The sequence below is a fragment of the Macrobrachium nipponense genome, chromosome 1 (genome assembly GCF_015104395.2).
Source record: "Macrobrachium nipponense isolate FS-2020 chromosome 1, ASM1510439v2, whole genome shotgun sequence".
Classification (NCBI taxonomy): Eukaryota; Metazoa; Arthropoda; class Malacostraca; order Decapoda; family Palaemonidae; genus Macrobrachium; species Macrobrachium nipponense.
In genome coordinates, this window is record NC_087200.1 from 197,601,916 (window position 1) to 197,622,293 (window position 20,378).

The 20,378-nt window shown below is 37.7% G+C and overlaps 1 protein-coding gene and 1 long non-coding RNA gene across 2 annotated transcripts in view; one reads left to right on the plus strand and one right to left on the minus strand.

Moving 5' to 3' along the window:
• The window catches only part of LOC135219997 (ras-related protein Rab-2A), a 245,670-nt gene extending 228,160 nt beyond the window's left edge, over positions 1–17,510 (plus strand). Inside the window, exons 3-5 of the mRNA XM_064257282.1 lie at positions 4,516–4,691; positions 4,803–4,983; positions 13,987–17,510. Coding sequence (XP_064113352.1) covers positions 4,516–4,691; positions 4,803–4,983; positions 13,987–14,085 — 456 coding nt within the window. The 3' untranslated portion in view covers positions 14,086–17,510. The remainder of the gene's footprint in view (positions 1–4,515; positions 4,692–4,802; positions 4,984–13,986) is intronic.
• The window catches only part of LOC135219998 (uncharacterized), a 40,285-nt gene continuing 32,071 nt past the window's right edge, over positions 12,165–20,378 (minus strand). Inside the window, exon 3 of the long non-coding RNA XR_010315545.1 lies at positions 12,165–12,466. This is a non-coding gene — a long non-coding RNA (uncharacterized LOC135219998). The remainder of the gene's footprint in view (positions 12,467–20,378) is intronic.

Genomic DNA, 20,378 nt, shown 5'->3' on the forward strand with positions numbered 1-20,378 from the left:
GTTGCTGTCTTTGACCCACCTCCAAATGTGTCAATCAGCTATATATATACCTGCCAGGTAAGTGTCATACATTAAAATGAAGTTTTTATGTTAAAACAAAGTTTAATGTATACTTACCTGGCAGGTATATATAATTTAATGCCCACCCTCCTCCCCTCAGGAGACAGGGTCAGAGAAAAATCTGGTTCAAGTGGGAACGGTTCCTGGCGCTAGCGCCACGGTAACGGGGTGGTGGTATCCTGAACTACTAATAGGTTACTAGCGTTTGCCGCGAGATTTGAAATTTCTGCCAGGTGGAACAGAGAATATAGCTATATATATACCTGCCAGGTAAGTATACATTAAACTTTGTTTTAACATAAAAACTTCATGTTCGTTTCAATGTCACTTCAACAAGCGGTTTCAGGAAGTATTGCGCCCCTGAGTGCCAACTCCCTCTTAGTTTTTTGGCTTCCTTGCACACACTGTCTCCTTCAGTAGCTCCCAATTGCCTTTTTTCTGAGCATTCGGTATCAGACAGACGTGTTTCCTTGTCCGAGTGTGCAGTACTTCTGGGTTCTGCAGTGGCGCCACAATGCCCATTGGCACAGAAACACCCCATTGGCGCCGGAATTCCCTTATTCTGTTTAGCACCCATTGGTGCAAGAGCTCCCCTCGGTGCAGGAGCGCCCATTGGTGCCAGAACTCACTTGATCTGTTGAGGTCCCTTTGGAGCAGGATTTTCTTTTTGTGCAGGAACGCCCGTCAATGCGTAAGTGCCCATTGGTGCATGAACTCCCTTCGGCACAGGAGCTCCCATTAGCGCAGGTGCATGCAGAGGCACATCAGCTCCCTTCTGTTATTGAGCCATTGACTTCTGTCAAGCCCCTGTTGGCTTCTGAGTGCCATTCAGCACAGGAATTTTCCTTGACACCAAGCTCCTCGCGGGGCCTGTTCTTGCTCATATTGAGGTACATTTTACTGAGCCAGTTCCTGTTACTCCCTCAACTAGTTCTGCTCTGCCTCCTGCTGGAGAAGTAGATCCTCACCTGTCTCTTGTTTCTTCTAAGGAAGAAGGGAGAATTGAAACAGGATTATAAACCCCAATGGCTTATGGTTCACTTTTGAGGTTTCCTTAAAATTTATCCTGGTTTTTTCAAAACAGCTATCCCAATGTCGCCTGGATCTTAGTTCAGTTTGACTCTACTCCTTCGGAAGCTTCAAAGATCACTTCTATGGTTCTTTCAAAGTTGAAAGCTGGTTGTTTAGTAAGACAGTGCAAGGGAAAGCTGTTTCTCTTTTCCACCTTCATGCCATACTAAGAGAAGGCACTCATTATGAAACTGGAGAATCTCCCTTCTTGGGCGGTTCTGCCTCAGCTCAAGGGGATTGTTCTGGACTTATCGAATCTTCTAGGAGAGCAGCTTTCACTGTAGAAAAAACTATACTTATTCTACTCTGCTGAAATGGACCATCTTTGTAACCTTTTTAAGTTATTCGAAGTAGTTAGCGTCATGGATTGGGCTATAGGTGCCCTTGGGAAAAAGATTCGGGAGCCGTCTTTGATGTCCTCAGACGCTTCCTCCGATCTTCTAGCAGTCCTCTCTTGCCTCGATATAGATATTAATGATACAGGCAACCCCCCCCCCCCCCCCTGGTATTTGCGCTCTCGAGATTTGCGGATTCACACATTCGCTGATTTTTCTTTGGAAAATATATAACCCATTATTTGCAGGAAATTTGCCTATTTGCCGGTTAATGTGGCAATAAATATTCACTAATTAGTGTACTATGATGTTATTTTTATCACTAACTGTTGGCCTTGGCTTCCTCAAGGAGAGCTGGTGAGCTTCATGGCCTGAGTTATGACAGTAAAAACACCAGGGGTTGGAGGTCTGTGGCCTTCGAATTTGTCCTGGAATTCGTAGGTAAGACTCAAAATCCCTCAGTTCATGATGGCATATTTCTCATTTTAATTCTTTCCCTGAATGAATTGGTGGTCAGTGAACCGCACAAGCTTTTGCTTTGTCTTGTCATTGCTCTGCGCTGCTATCTAAAGGATTCTCCACCTAATGCCTAGGTGTCATTGACTTTGTGTTAGCACCGGCCAGTCCAGAATGGAAGTTTCCAAGATCTCCTTTTTGTTCTGGCTGCATGAGGTGATTAAGCAGGCATACTCTCACCGGATAGCTCTGTCACAGAGTCTGTGCAGGCTAGAGCATAGACATCAGAGGAATGAGTTCCTCTCTGGCATTTAAGAACTTGTCTATTCATAGAGTTTCAATTGCTGGGTACTGGCTTAAGCAGACCACGTTCACTTCCTTTTCCTGAAGGGCATTGCCCACAGGTCCTTGGACACTTTTATTTTTTTTCCTTTGGTCCGGTGGTAGCTGCCCAACAAGTTGTGTAGCTGATCCAGTGCCCCCAGCGGGACAGTTTGTATCTTACCCAAGATGATTGTGTGGGAGAGAGAATGAGGGAGATGGCTGGTCTCTTCCTTTCTCTTTTTTTTCATTTCGTCTTCCTACAGGCAGGTTGAAGAATAAGATACGTCATAAACTGGAACTGGTCTGATACAGGTGAGTCTTGTAGCCATACTGGTTGCAGTTATTTGGTTTGTTCCTATGCAATAATCAAATCTGCCTGTCAGTAGCACTTGATCCTCTCTCTGACAAGGGGAGGGTTGAGTGGTGACAAATCCCTGTGGCCTATGTGGTTTGTTGCTTGAACAGACAAGAGTTCTTTTTACCATCCATGAATGCAGTGAATCTGGACATGTCTCATTGTGTTTAATCCCAGAAGTTGAGTTTTTTATATACCCGTTCATCTATTCTTTTACGGGCTAAGACCACCACCTTTAGAATTTGATCTTCTAGGAAGGGTGATCAGGTGGGCTGTACCCCCAGCCAGTTCAGGGTACTTGCACCTCCCTCCAAGTGTAAGTCAATCCTTCTGTTAAGACCGAGGGTTTGTTCTGCAGTTGAACAGATGACAAATTTTTAATCAGTTTGTATTTTTTATAGCTAACAAACCTGTAGTCTTAACATTACCTGCCCACCTCTAGCCGCTCCTCTCATATCCTTGGTTGGAAGAAAGACTGGTGCGTCACAAGGTTCCAAGCCTGGTTAGTGACCTACATCCACCTTGTATGAGTTGCCAGATGCCACAGATTCCTTGCTTTACAATGTTTGATTGTTTTTAACCGGTTTCCAGCTGGCGCTAGAAGATTATCCTATTGTTAAGACCACCATGTTCTCTTTTTACAGAGGCCCTGCCTTGTCTACCTGGACTTTGCACCTGCCAGGGTGCACAGGTTACAGGAATCATCTTTTTCTTGTACTCCTTTTCTGGTTCTCTTACTTGATCAGAAATCTGACAATTCTTCTTGCCTTAGGAGTGAGTCTTCATATAAAAGACAAGGATTTGTATTCCCATAGGAAAAAAAATCTCCAGTTTTTAGGGTTACATTGTATTTTTTCTAGATATAGAAACATAAGTCTTTTATCATAATCTTTCCTGTAATTGGTCCCTCATTTGCACTGCTGTCGAAGTAGAAAATGTTGCTGTGCATGTAAGTGATTGGGTGATTTACCCCACTCCCTCACTTACTGCTGCCAGTGAACAACCTTTTTTACCAAGTTGCAATGACCAGACCAGCTTTTGCCAAATGTACACAATATAAAAGCTTTCTGGTTTGTTTGTTTAGAAAAAATACAAATAATTCTGAAAAGTTCCCTAGAAACTCACTCAACAGAATTCTCTGAATATTAATTTGGCATATACATATTTCATTCACACATTCACAGATAATTTCAATTTGCTTTTTACTTTGAGTGAAAATACCAGTGAAGAAGAAACTGAATATTTTAATTACAACTAGTGTACTAGTTTATTGCTTCTTTTGTTACCATATTGTCAGGGTACTTGTCTGTGGTATCTTTGTTTTGATTTCCAATTCCTAATCATAAGGCTTTTGTTTCCTCACTCAGTATTCTGCAAAATGATGTAGTTACTAGGTTGTTACCTGTTGTTGTGTATGTGGGAGGCTTGATACACAGGGCATGAGTCATGATTTTGTTATTTCTAAGTTGATGTAGTAATGTATAAATGTATGTAACTTGCACGTTCTTTAATTCATGTTATATGAAAGTCTTTTGGTCTACTTCACACTCTTGAGCATGACAGGTTCCTGACTATTGAAAGTCAGCTCACTGCATATGATTTGCAAATTACCTATCACTACTGCCTTTCTGTAATATGTATTGGATTTGTGAGATTGATTTTTATAATTATCAATGCATGTAGCTGTTTCATGTTTGTCATACTTCTTATTTTTCACTGTTTCATGTTTGTTATATTTCATTTACAACACAGATTTTACATTTTTAATATATATATTTCTTAGTAATTTTTTGCACTTACAAGTGAGTGGAGTAAGTCAATTAAATCATAATTTGTAAGTTATATGTATGTGAAACTTGTTCTGTTGTTTATATAAACTTTATTTGCATTTATTATATTGTAATTTAATTACAGGCTGGTCAGGAAGCATTCAGATCAATTACTCGATCATATTACCGCGGTGCTGCAGGAGCTCTTTTAGTTTATGACATCACAAGACGAGAAACTTTTAATCATCTTACGCAGTGGCTTGAAGATGCTCGCCAACATTCAAATTCTAATATGGTTATAATGCTTATCGGTAACAAAAGGTCAGTTTAAGTTGGTTGACTTTTTATCTGAGGTATGTGTATACTCATTATAGTTAGTATTTTGGCCAGATAAGTTTATTATCCAAAAATTCATACTATATATCTCAACAGTGATTTAGAGTCAAGGCGGGAAGTGAAAAGAGAAGAAGGGGAGGCATTTGCTCGTGAACATGGTTTAATCTACATGGAGACGTCTGCAAAGACAGCTGCTAATGTAGAGGAAGCTTTCATTAATACTGCTCGAGAAATTTATGAGAAGATCCAAGAAGGAGTTTTTGATGTTCATAATGAGGTAAGTTATTGGATCTCAGTTGCTATGTGCAATGTTTCTTTTTTGCACTGTGTCATTGTTAGTATTATGTAATATAATAACCAGACTACAGAATCAAATGCTACTAGATTAGGGCTGGTTTGTGTGCTTTGTAAAGAATTTCTTAGTATATTAGTGTTTTTGTAGAGCCTATAGAGTTTAATTCAGCAGTCTTAGTGAGTTACTGAGAGCTTGAAATTCAAGTTTTTGTGTGGTGCTGAAAATATTTAAGTATACCATCAGATTAAAAGTTTATATAAGCATTCGAAAGTACATGAAGTTACAACAGGAGAAACCATCTCATCACCAGTAATTTTTAGGAAAGAAAAATATGGAGATTTGAAAGCTAAGCATTATTACAGAAACAATTTATGATTTTTCTGTCTTATGTACTGTATTTGCCGGCGTATTAGGTGCACTTTCTTTATATTTTTAAACGTACCAAAAAAGGCTAGGCCTAGTGTGGGTAAGCACAAAAATTGTTGCTAATAATAAAACATTGAAAGGCAAGCCTAATTATTACATTAAAATAGTCACTGGAATAAAGTAAGAAATCGTATGTAAACTTTCACTCGCCTTTAAAGGACACTAAATGAAATTTACCATAAATAAGGAACATTTATGTGTTACCTCTACAGGCCACCAGGCTGGCGCTATGATTTAGTTTACATCCACTCATTGCAAATGGCGGACAGACTAACTGCCAACACATCGTAAGCAATTTTTCGAAAGGTTGTGATAACAGACTTGATAATTCCGCTTGTTTTCAAGATTTTATATTATAAATAACAAACTGCCAACCCATTGTAAGCAATTTTTTTAAGTTTGTGATAACAGACTGATAATTCTACTTGTTTTCAGTATTTTATATGATAAATAACAAACCTACAAAAGTTACACATAATTTTGTTGATGATAAATTTCATTTAGTTTCCTTTGAAGGTAGAGTGTATTTTTACATATGATTTCATTCTATATTCCAGTATACTCTCACAATATTGTATTTCTTTCACAGAATCGAACATTTTTTCCCCACAAAATCGCTTTAATAAAATATCTTTCAATAAATGTACGATGCAACATACTAAAATAGTTCTTTCCGCAAAATAGCCTTGTAAAACAAGGGTGCATCTTATATGTCAGCAAATATGGTAACTCCAAATTAGTTCATATACCAGAACAAAAATATTTATGTACTTACGGTCCCGGTTTCCTGTAGGTCATATCTATCTAGGATAGTAGTGTTTTCTCTGAAATCCATTAGTGTAAGACTTCATGAAGAGATGTTCGGTTTTTAATACTGTATGTTGATATACATGGTTGCATACCATGAAATGAAAAAAAATGAACTGCATTTTCCAAGTGCATTTTAGAAAGTTTAACCTGTAATCCTTAAGAGTTGGGCTAAAAAAAAATACATATGCAGCACCCCAGGCCTGGGAAACTTTTAGGTCAGCCAATTTAAGAAAAAACGCATGAATGGAAAGAGGAAAATAAATAAATTCTAAAAAATTCCCTCTACCTTCCATGAGAAGTTATAAAAAGACTATATTTACAACCTATTGTGAGGTCTCTTGTACAAGATAATCCAAAATTTTGTAAAATTATAATTACAGCTCAAACAATATCAAAATTGATAACATGTTTTTTTTAATATTTCTTTGCAAAATTTCAGTTATAATTCACAAACTATCAGGAAAGATGAGAACTAAAACGAACAGCAACCCGTGAATATTTATTAGCAAAAAATATATAAAAAGACGTCATGTGAGAGAGAGAGAGAGAGAGAGAGAGAGAGAGAGAGAGAGAGAGAGAGAGAGAGAGAGAGAGAGAGAGAGAGAGAGAGCACAAGTCTCCTTGAAGTCAAATACACAACTGAGTCATGAACCACCTAGAATCAGCGAGCTGAGCCAGTCTAAAAGTTGTCATTAGTGAAGTTATGGGTTATAGAAGTAATGGAACCTCTTTCCACGCCATGAGTGAATCCACCCACCACCCACAACCTGTTATTGCTACTCATAAGGTTATCCGTTTAAGGGTTAATGGATAGCCCCCATCATGTGAGTATCGATAATAGGTTTGGGTGGTGGACAGGCTAACTCTTGGTGAGTATCAGTATTAAGCACCATACGATTTGGATGAATATAGTGGGGAAGAGGTTCACAGCACTTCAGTGGTCCATAAATGACTAACGGCAACTGTAGACTAGCTCAGCTCAGGACAGAGTGGAGATCAGATCATCAGTATGACCATTGACTCAATTGGGGAATGTATTGCCCCTCTCTCTCCCATGACTTCTTTTTATTTATTTGCTCATAAATATACCAAGGGATTACTGTTGGCTTAGTTCTTTTATGATAGTATGTCAGCTATAATTCTAATTTTCGTATAAGTAACCCAGTAGCGATTCACGGTAGCGATTCTTTTAATTGTGTAGGTGACAAGACCATCTCACTTTCGGGGTAAGAAAGAGGAACGACTGCTAATACCTCAATTTGTTTCTACCGCTTGTAACGTTCACACACTGTGTTGACAGAGCAGTTTGGTTTTTTGGATTTTGATCATCTTCCCATTTGGTGAAGTATTATGGTAGCTTTTCAGCATTGTTTTGAATTTTATTTTTTCATTTGAGACCTTTATTTTGATGGGTTTTTATGATTGTGACTTGTTTGCTAGCTAGGTATGTCTGATACCAGCTTTTCTAGTTTCTGGTACTGCAGCGAAGGCTACAATACCTGAATGACCAACTTAAATTATGACTCGCACACCCTCTGCACTAACTATAGGGGACGGGTATGTAATATTAATCTAATGTGACGAATGCAAGAAATGGAATGACAAAAATGGAAGACATTAGCTTCTCATTTAGTTAAATTAGAGAGAGACTAAAAGAGAAATGCGGTTGCTTAAGCCAGTGGGAAAATGATAGCTAGCCAGACTAAGATACCTCTGTCCCGTAATGCTGATATTCCTGTTGCTTCTTCTCTAATTAATCCTGTTTCTCCCGTATCAATCCATTCTCCTAGACCACCTACTCCTTCTCTTGGCTCCCACACCTGTGAACCTGATCACTTTGCAAGCTTAGAAAATAGATTTGATCAAAAGTTGAATTTAATAGTTAGCACAGTGGCCCAGTTAAAGGCATCAATGCAAGTGATGTTTTCTAAATTTGAAAAAAGAGAAATACCAATGGAGGAGGTGGCTTTTTGTTCAGCTGATTCTCCTAGGTCAGTTGTGGGCAAACTATGGCGGACCGCCAAAGGAATTCATGCGGTCCGCCAAATGATAAGAGAAAGGTTATTTTGTCTTTCAAATGTGTTTCATTTGACCTACTTTAAAATACTAATTGATAAAAATTATTTTCCAATTGAGTTACTTTGTATTTCAAATAAATGCACTTCATTTGAATCTTCTATAGTACTTTAAAAATGTTAATAAAAACTAATTGCGGTTTTTCTTTAAAGGCCTTATATTTTGTCTACTTTAAATATTAATTGTTTTGCCTATTTTACTCTTGTGTTCCTACAAAATTGTGAATTTTTGAATGTGGCCCTTGGACTGAAAAGTTTGCCCACCCTTGTCCTAGGCAAATGTCACTGCCATACCCCCCAGGGAGGCATACCGGAGGCCCAAGGGAGGTCAGTGTGATCTGCCCAAAGACAGTCACTCCCTCGGACTAGCCTGTTGCATCCCAGCTTGGTTCAAGAGACAGCCACTGGAAAGGTGTCTTGGAATTGTGTGGACTTTCTTCGAGCTCGGGAGACTTCTCCGAATAAGAGGCGCCAGTGGCACTTTTCTGACAAGTCTCGCCCGCTTGAGAGGCATTCTTCATTCAAGGAGCAGTCTCCTCCACTGCCCAGCGAAAGGTTGAGAGAGCCCTCCTTCAGCCCTCAAACTTCATGCAGGAAGTTGGACAGTCCTGAGCGCTTTTCTTCTCCTGAACGTCAGGAAAGAGATCATACATTCATCATCATATCGTAAGCATGCTTTGTTGAGTACAAAGCACTCTTCTTCTTGTGAGCTTTTTCATTCCTCTCCCGGGTGCCCTTCTTTTGTTGAGTGGTCCTTTGCAGCAGAACGCCTAGTATTCACCATGCACCTTAAAATGCCCGAGGGCCCTGAAGCGCCCAAGCGCTCTGTTGCAGCCGAACCCCCTGAAGTGACCAAATATCATAAGTAGCAGATGGTTCTCTTATAGCGCCCAAGCATTTTAGGAAGTCTAGGAATTGTTTTTCAACTGACAATGCAGGCACAAGTGTCTGAGTGGCGCCTTTCCAAATTTTGTCGCCGTCGAATTCTCAAGAGCCAGTTTTGTCTAGTTTAGCTGCGAACCTTCAGGTTACTTCTGCTTTAGACCCATCATTGGCTCCTTTACAGTAGCAGCTAGATAATATTCTTCAGCCTCTTCAGAAACCTGCAGCACCACAGGCTCCTGCAGATCCTGCAGACCAGGAATCGGCTTCTTCTCCTCTCCCTATCCATCGTTATTAAAGTTCTTATTACAGATCTTCTGAGAGTTCTTCTCTCCTGTGACTCCTTCCTCTCCGGCTTCGTCTTTTATGATGATTAATCAGCTGTCAGACCCTGCCAAGCTCCCGAGAATAGCTCTTTCTTCATTGAAGTGGAATGGAGAGCTGGCTTTCTGAGAAGAGGGAACAAGGAAAGGCATGCTTCATTGTTCCTATTCCCAACTTTCATGTAGTCATTACCTGTCTTATGTGGCCACAGAATTTCCTTCCTTGGGAGTGGCTGCCTCCCCCATCATCCACTACCAATCCATTCTTCCTCAAAAAATTCATCCCAGACAGGAAACATGGAATTTGCTCATCTCCCATTACCACAAAACATGCTTCCATCTCAATCTCTCCCAATTTTACTTCCAACCTCACTTCTTCCCATCCAACTGACTTTCCTGCTATACCTGTCACTGACACATTCACTGCTCTCCTTTTAACATTCCAATCCACTCTCTCAACATCTCTGATCACGTGTTCACCAACGATATTTGTGCTCCCCTGTCAACCAGACCACAGTACTGTCCTCCACTGACATCCACAACCACAATCATTGCATATCCCCCTCTGGTGTGCACACTGACACTTATCCCTTCTGCCAACCAAACATCCTTCATTTACATCCTTACCACTATCTCCCACTTCCAACAGATCCGACATTCTATCTTCAACATTTTCGTCCTTCTCATACTTCCGTTCATACGTCTTTTCTCTCACAGCAAACCCACTTTACAATTAGTTTCCCTGGAGTTGTGATTTGCTGCAGCAGACTTCTTCACCTGACCTTCCATTCCACATCCTTCACACTTGCTCAGAGGGTTTGTACATGTCCTGGCAAAATGTCCAGTCATTCCACAATTTCCAATAACTTCCACTCACTACTACTGTCCTTCCACTCAGGCAGTCCATCATACGATGTCCCACCTTTCCACAGCCAAAAACACTTCAACCCTTTTGCTTGCAGGGCAGTGTACCAACATATGTCTTCTCTTCCCACAGCCAAAACACTCACCATTAGACCATCTGCAATCTGCCTTCACATGTCCAGCCCTTTAGCCTTGAAACACTCTTTACTACTACTGTTCACATTTCTATTTGCTCTACCCACATTTCTACTCCTACTACTGTTCACATTTCTATTTGCTCTACCCACATTTATACTCCTAAAACCTCTCTCGGCTTCTGCTCCAGCTCCCTTGTCCATTATTCCCTACATTCACTCACACATTCTTTCTGCCTCTTTCCACCCAGTCTCTAATACATTCCTCCACCAAGGCTTTCATCACACTCAGTCTCACTCACTCGCCACAGCTTCCTTGTACGCCCTTCCATTCACTACCTCATACCCAACAGGCATCTCCTTTGGTTCATCTTCATCTACTCACAGGTCCACCCAGATACCCAAACCATCCTCCCAACTTCAGCTTTTCATTGAGGATTGCCCTTCTTCTCCAGCTTTCATTTTTGCCTCCTCAGATCCATCATCCTTTTTGTATACCACACTCCCTTTCATTCTTTTCACCTGCCCAATCACTCTCTCACTGACTCATACCCTGTTCACCCTTGCACATACTTTTATAGTGCATCTTCAACCTGCCTGTCCAAGAATTCTCCCAGCTACTTCATCCACACACTATCATTCTCACCATACTTTTGTCTACAGTACTTCTCATACTCATCAAAATGCTCATATGTCTCTTCCCTTTCCAATTCTAAATTTCTCAATCCAAGGAACCTCTCTCAGGAACATCGTTTTAGCCTCTGTCTCCTGTACCTCACTCAAACCATCACTACTACTGCTACTACTTTCACTCTTCCTATCATCCTCAACTTCTGAGTCCAAACTATCCCTCAAAATCCAGAAACTCGACTCCTCTTTCCTCACACCTCTCCCCTTTTCTGTTTTCTTCTTTTATTTTTTTTCTTATTGCTGTCTTCCCTATCACTTCCATACTCATACTGTCTTTATCAATGACGAATCCTCCCTTACTCTTACTTAACAACTCCCTTGCCGCCTTAGGGATTTTCTCCTGTGCACCTTTTGCCTCAGCGTCCTCACTTCCCTTCCTAACATCGGGCTCAGTCCTAGCCACTACAGCCAGTTTCTTCACCATCTCACACATTTTCTTATCCATCTCCTCCATTCTTGGAAATTATCTACTTTCCCTTTCCTGTGTTGTGACCAACTGTTCTTGCATATTAATCACCAGGCACATCAGCCTACCTATCTTCTGGTTCAAACCTTGCTCCCTTTCACCTAACCTAACACCTTTCAAAGCTGCTCCCCGCCATCATCTCCAATTGCGTATCCCACTCTTTACTTTTTTATCAAAGGGCCCCACATTGGGCGCCAAAATATCTAGGGGCATTCATTTATACAATTGAAGCAGGATGGTGGGAACAAATTTGAAGGTTAGCAAATAAAACACTGATTTTCCTTAACCTAATTTATTACATTAATATTACAGTACGCAACTTAATCCTATCCCTAGCTCATCAAACCTATCCTCATATCCCTATATCTGTCTCGGCCTAATTTACGATTACCTAGTATTACCACAACCACCTGAGAATATAAACTTATTTCGTTAACTTTAAAAATTCCGACGGTCATTTAAGAATCTTTATGTAACACTATTGGTCTGAATTTTTCACTTTACCCACATAGAACAGAAACTCTTCCAATGTTTGATAGACAAGTCTGACTTATCCCTTCCAATAGGGACTGTACAGCAAAGATTGAGAACTTGAGTTCAAATTTGGTAAACCAGTTCACCATTAGTCCAATTCACACTGCGCTTCTCTCCTCAAATACCATACTATCCTTTGTAATACTTGACCGTTACTATATCAAAGAGAGGTGGGCATCCATGTGAAAGTGGACATCTATGCGAAGGTGGCTATCTAAGTAATGGTGGGTGCAACTCGCTCACTCATCCCCATATATCAAACTGCAATGAAAAAAGAAAGAAAGCAAACATTAATTAAACAACCCCTTACCCACAGGAACATTAAAACATAATAAATAAAATAATTAAATCATAAAACAACAGTTTTGAAATTACCCAACCTAATAAATAAAAAATTCAGAAATTTAATCCCAGGGCTGGGAAAACCTCTTAGTGCACTGACCACACAGGTTTTTAGGGCCGCATAGTGTATTAAGCAAAATAATTAATATTTAAAATAGACAAAACAAAAGGCTTTCAAAGAAAAAATGCAATTAATTTTTATTAATATTTTATAGTACTATAGAAGATTCAAAGAGAGATTAATGCATTTATTTGAAAGACAAAGTGACTGTTGGAAAACAGTTTTCATTAGTTAGTATTTTAAAGTAGAAACCTCACATGAAACACATTTGAAAAGACAAAAACTATTCTCAAGTAGTAAGATGTTAGGATTTTCATGCATCCTTAGCTTGCAAGACAACCTGGATTATGGTATTCCTGGTAACTTGCAACTCCAGTCACTTGATGGGTACTGACCTCCCACCTAAGGAGTAAGTCTCCTATATAAAAGGCAATGGTTTGTATTCCCATAGGACCATAGGAAAAAAATAGTCTGAATAAAAATTTTTATGTTTACTAGGTACCGTTCACAACAAACCAGTCTTTTACTTAATCCTACCTCAACTGTTCCTCTCAGTCCCTACAGCTGAAGGAAGAGTGAGTGTAATGGTCGGTGAGTGAGGGATATTCCCCTGTTCAACCTCCATCTTTACCTGTTAACCACCTTGTTACCAAATTTTCTACCGATTCCAGCTCATGCTGAAATATACTCCAATGCAAAAGGCTCTGCTTTGTATATCTAGAAAAAATAGAATTAACACTTGATATTATGTAAATATATGATAATAGGACCATCACCTGTGAGTTTGCTTTTGTAATTTCCATCTATGTAATCGCTTAGTTCACTTGTTGGACAGATTCCTTCTCAAAATCTACAAAGACTGGTTAAACTTGTGTCTTTTTACACTGAACATTTCAATAGTACAACATTTCAATGGTAATTGTCATTTCAATAGTACAAAACATTTCAATAGTACAATTACCAGTGACTGTTTACTTTTGTAATTTCCATTTAATTGGTTATCTTGCTTCTGGGTCAGATGCCATCTCAAAATCTTTTACGCAATTAAAACTTATGTGTTTTTAGATGTATGTGATCGATTTTCCTAGATGATCCTAGATGAAGGCACATTGTGAAGTAAGTTTTTCCCATCTTTGACTATAGCAATTTGTCATCCTGTAGATTAACTAGTACATATAATATCCACTCTGCAGTCCATCAACCTTTTCTTTATATATTACTGGTCTGATAATTTTTTCCATTTGATATTCTAGTCAATTCTTCTATGACCAGTGCTACATGCTGAGGCTTTATTACAGATTCATTGTCACAGTTCTGGCATTTCTTTTTGGAAATAATTTTGACTTAGATAATTGTCTGTGTTTTATATCCATTCCAGGCTAATGGCATCAAAATTGGTCCCCAACATGCACCAAGTGGCGCTGGGCTTACAGGGAACCAAGGTGCGGCAGGAGGTCAAGGAGGTGGCTGTTGCTAATCTTGATCTCCCCTGGACTACAGTGACTAAGGTCGATATGTGGAATTTACATGATAAGAGTCCAACTAAAATTATCCATAGAAAAAAATAAAGGTTAATACTGTATTGTACATGGGTGATGACTCAAAGCATAGCTTGCCCTCTGATACTGGCAATTACTGTCCAGGGCCATGTTCTCTTCAGCATTCTCTGATTATTAATGGTACCAAAGCCAAAGGGACTTGATTGCAGCAGAGAGTGTTAATGAGTATCAGCAGTTCTTCACAGTGATTATTACTGTCGCTGCTCAGTTGTGATCCATCTTGTCAGTTTGAAGAAAATTGTGATTTGAAGAAAAGTAAATTTATATAAAGTTCATAAAGTATATGGCTGTAGTAAGTAATTATCCTTTAAAATTTCAGTGGTATGTCAGTAAGCTCTTAATTGCATATTAAGTAAATGCCAGAATAGGTTGTGCTCTTATGACATGTCTCAAGACAAAATCACAAAACAATTTTGGTATATATATATATATATACATGAGCTCTGCAATTCTGGGTAGTTATACATTCAGATATATTATATTACTGTAATAGATAAGAGAATCCTGAAACGAAACAAGAGGGAGAGGACATTAAAGGTACATTAGTTGGCCAAGAGAAATCCATTAGGTGAAAGGAATTAGTGCCATAAATAGCAGTGGGATAGTGTTGTACGATTGTCACTCTGACATAATGGCCATCTTCCACTGTGATGCAGAGGATTTATCAGCAAGGAATTAGAAATTTCATATTACTATTTTTTATACACAAATGGATACTACTATATAGTATACATATTGGTTTGTATATTTGTGTATGCTATATAATTATAATTGAACAGGGTTGGTTTATACAGCTATTGAACTAGACTTGTCAATTTGGGTAACGGCTAGCATAGTAGAAAAAAGATGGTTATATTGTCATAGCAGACATATAGTGGCTTCTGCTTGTATGGCACTGGTTACTGAATCTCTATGGATATATTGTATGGTTTCTGGAATGTGTAGACTGTGTAGTGTAAACATTGTTAGTATGATGAGTATACTGTATTACCCTCATAGGATAAAATACTAACACAGTTCCATAGAATTTTGTGATTATTTCTTCAGGTCAATTTCTGTGCAACAATTGCCATTCTTACTATTTTGGTTAGGGTAATTATCAAGAACTAGCACATTTATAATAATAATAATACCAAGCACATTTTTGGTAGATAACTTCTTAGTGCTCCCTCATAGATTTATTTCTCTAAAAATGAATGAATGAAAGCTTCCTCATTCATGTTAGAAAATTGGCAAGTTTTGCCAACAAACAACTTTACGTGTTGGTGCAGTTGATTTAAATTATTTTAATTTGTGTATTTTCAATAGCACTTTGCCTCTTGTCAATGGCATTCTTAGTCAAGCTTAAGTCTTTCCTTGGCATGTTTAATATATGTTCCAGTGATAAAGTTTTCATATGTTATGATTATATAACCAGGCCAAGGGCTGTATGAACTGACTACACATCCTAAGAGTTGTGAGCTTTCCTTAAGGCAGAAGTTTCATTTAGAAACAACACTTCTTGCAGTACAGTAAATAGTCATCGTACTTATGTATATTGCATAGTTGTGATGCTAAATGCTCAAGAAATGCTGATGCTTGTAATTTAAATCTTCTGGAGTATTATGTTAACTCCTTATTTATATACTGTACACTTTTATCGTATAAAGAATATTATCTGACGTGGGAAGCTGGTCTAAAGTAAAATATATCATATTCCACCTATTTCCTGGCCACCATGACTGAATTATCTGGAAGAAATGGGGATAAGTTTTGCAGTTTCAGCAAATTATGTATTAACTTGAGTACATATAGTAGAGTATAATTGCTAGTAATATATCAGTTATAATAGTTAAATTTTGCCCATGTACTGAAGTGTGATAGAAAAAAGAACATTAGAATCCACTTCTGGGACAGTAATGCTACTGCACAATAATTTTGTTGCCCTGTTTCTCAGTTGCAATCTCCATTAGTGATAGAAAAATTCAAATTGATATAAAGGTATGGCCTACCACTTCCATTTACAGTTGGCATTCATATTTGTTTTCTTACTTTGTGAATTCCTTTATTGACATGTATATGTATATTTGTATTTTAAATCTTTTTAGATGTTAATTTGGAATTATATTCCTTTTATTTTCTTTTCTTACTAGATTTGATTTGGCTTTGGTAGTTAAATCTCTCAAAACAGTGATTTCTGTAAATCTTCCTAGTCTTTGAATCATGGTGTGAAAGTCTTTTCTTACTTTTTTCAATATTCAATAAAAAAAAAAGACTAGTAGTTTTGTACTCTTATTATTTTAGTTTTTGTATCAACTGTGTTTGTGTGCGAGTATATTTTGAAATTTGTAAACTGGAAAACACCAAAGAAATAGTTATTGTAACTAATTCAGCATCAAAATATTTGAATTGAAGAAGCAAAGTTGGTCTCTTATGGCAGTCACAGAACTTAATTACTTCCTTTAAGATTTTAAGTAAGGTTTGTACAGCCCCTCTGTCATTTATTGTTCAGAAAGAATTTAAAGTACTCCTATGTTTGACATCAATCACTCAGTGGCTGGAAGAGAATTTGTATTTCTTGTGGACATATTTTTATTCCTCATTATAACAAGTGTTTAGGGCATTCTGCTTTCTTTCATTGATAGTGAAAATAGTCTGTAGTTTAACTAGAAATGCAAGAGGTGTCAGGTAGTAGTTACACCCTCTTGGTTTGGCTCTTCCTCTTGATTGATTCTGGATGAATACTTTTTAATACCTAAGACTAATGTGCTTAAATAAGTAGATTGCCATAATAGACCAAAAATGAATTATATAGAATGTGATACAAATTTATATTTTCTCATTAATTTCATGACTTTTTAAATCTGAGCGAGGTAGTTGCATGTTGCTCTAAATTTCAAGTAGTAGGTTACATTCACTGTAGGGTGTCATCAATTGGTCTCATTTCATTGTTACATAATATAATTTCTTGTAAGTCACTTGGAATTGCATTTCCAAAATAACCAGTGCAGCCATCTTTTGAGAGAGCTGAACTGTATCTATCTCACCAAAGTGATTAAAGAATACTGTTTATCAAGCAAATTGAACAAAAAAAATTTTTTTGCAGTATAGATCAATTCAATTTTCTTTTCCATAGAGGACCTGGAGTCACCTTGGGACTAGAATTGTAATTCCATAGTGAAGCTCTTAGTATACTGGAGCATAGGATGCAACCCAAGTTTAAAGGATGTTGGTTAAAAGACATTTACTCTTACATACTAAAAAGTTAGTTTCCTACCTAATTGTCCAGTTTCTTAGTGTTTTTCTTATTCTTTTGATTTGCATTAAATCTTTGTCCAATTTATACCAAGGATATTTCATGGATCATGGACTTTCATTTACATTCCTTGTCCCAAGCCAGTTAGTTCTTTAAGGAAGGAATATCTTCCCCCAACAGTATCATTGGAAAGCAAAAATCTCTGAACTCCAGGGCACTCCTTCCCATACCATTATTCGTGAAGCATATGTGTTGGATGCATCTGTAAAACACTGGTAGACGATCTTACTATACATATACGTATATATAGTATCCTTGAAAGGGGATAGTAGTGTCCGGCAGCTGCATGGTTCTGAATCGTCAGGTGTAGTCTGTGATATTGCCTATTTGCGCAACATGAGAGGGCTCTTGACGAAATCGGCACCAGGACTGTTTCATTTGTTTTGTGATTCTACAGGACAATCTACATGACACACCCCTTGAACTCTGTCTGGTAACACAGTCAACTACACTTGTAATATGACTTTATGTTTAATAAATTGTCAAAAAAAACTAGTTTATCATTTGATTCTTTAGTCAATAAAAGGAGTCAGGCCCGTACTTGAGGAATACGTCAAATAACTTCATGTAAAAATAATTTCAACACATTTGGTTATGTGGTTTCAAAATCAGAGTTGAGGGTTTGGAATTCTGGGACAAACTAGAATGACAGAGATCATCCCACAACCTCACAGTAGGTTAACTTCTATAGTATGTACATACTGTACTACTGTATAGTACTAAAGATCACCCTACTATTACCATACAAATACCAGAGTAAAAAATTTTTAAATGCTGAAATTTGGTAATTTTAAAATGACCACAAAAATATTAAGCCTAATGGTTAATGGGAACATTATTCATATGACTTTTCAACCTGAGCAAGATCGTTTCCTATTAAAACAACAGATGGAGGATTTAAGTAATGAATATGGATCAGCATATGAATGGACTTTAAAGGGACTGAATTCAATTAAGAGATCTAGAATACAGTAAAGTAACATTTTACCCGGTGAGATAAACCCCTGGAAGTGAAGACAATGGTAGAATTTAATACAACTCATACTAGCCTTTACCACACCCTTGGCTCAGCACTGAATGGCCTTAGTTGCCCCAGGGCTTGGCATAATGCCAAAAATCTATATAAATCAAATCAAATCATACCCTAGGCTGACCTTATAAATACATAGCCTACCCTATGCAGAAACTATGGCAATAAAACCCTTAGAATCAAGATATAAAAATGTCACTATACCTGAACGTGCTAGTGTCCATTGTTAAATGTCATCAAGATAACTGCCAGTATACACAGTAGATTATGATCGTCACCACACGGTTGCTGAAATAACGACTGGTTCCATGCAACGTAAAAACAGCATACAAACAACCAATTGAAAAATAAAAAGTGTAAAATAAACTTAAAACATTCATTACATGCAATAAAACACTAACGTAATTATAAAAAGTATCGAAGAGTAAATATTTTAGTTATGGTGCAAGTACACATCCCAATGCAGTACTACCCCCCCACCCCCGATTTGCGGGCTCGTAATTTGTGGACCCAGTGATTCATGGACTTCTCTATGATACAAATACGTATAGACATTATTCGGGGGTAAGATTCACCTGTTTGCAGTATTTTTCAACTAGAAATATTCACTATGTATACGTACTGTATTTTCATATTTTCGGGACTAAATGCACTTTTTCTAGGATAAAATTTAAAGTACTCCAGTATAAGCATTTATTTTTTTTTCTTTTTTGTGTTTGAACTACGAAAATAGGCTGTTCGTGGTGTATGTGAACCAAACCCCCCCGGAGGAGCCCACTGTAGTTTTAACTTCCATTGCAAATTCTGTTTAATACATTACAATTGCTCCTATATATATATATATATATATATATATATATATATATATATCTATATATATATTATAATATATATATATATATATATAAAATGGGGGAATACAGTGGGAAACATGATTCTAGGTGCATAAAAAAGGGATTTTGACGTAAGGAAAATTCTATTTCTGGGCGATTGGTTAGTGTCGCCAGCGAAATATCCTTTAATCCATTATTTCTAAGGTAAATGTACTAACACATACCAGAGAATAAATAAAATAAAGAAAAGGTCAGTACTACTGACTCGCTCACCCTCCAAGAGGGTGTCGGTATGAACACTATGGCGAGTGAGACCACTACCACGAACCACTTGCCAATAGAAATCTCCCACTACAAAACCCCCACTAGAGGGGAGCCGACCCACAGAGTGGGCAGCAACTACTACTACTCCATCCCATGCTGCCGACTGCTGCGCCTCTGGTGGCCATCCTGAAGTTAGCAGACAATCTTGAGCGTTGGGATGGGCAGGGCGGGATTTCGCTGGCGACACGAACCAATCGCCCAGAAATAGATTTTTCCTTACGTCAAAATCCCTTTTCTGGGCTCAGTTCGTGTCGCTGCGCGAAATCGTACCAGAGAAATAGCACAAGATTGTAAAGAACAAAATAAAACAGACAAAAAAGGGTCTCAAATAAAAGATAACATAAAATGAAGAAATATAATTGCTAATAGATATACATATACACAATGATACAGAATAGAAATATTACTTAAAATTAACTTAAGGTTAATAATATTTCTTAAAATTAACTTAAATTTAACATATATATACAGGGCTTACATGGAATATGTTGAGCTTAGCATCTGTGTATAGTTAATATGTACAAAGAAATTAAAGCAATTATAATAATAAATTGAATAGAACAAACTTCAACAATAATATAATAAAGGAATGTATATGACTTAGTATACAAAACCCGTAACCATTGTAAATAAGATGTGTCACCCTAGCATAAAAATAAGGGGATCACATCAAAGAGATCATTAAATACAATCAATTGTGAGTGACCCTAGCAAAAAAATAAGGGGCAC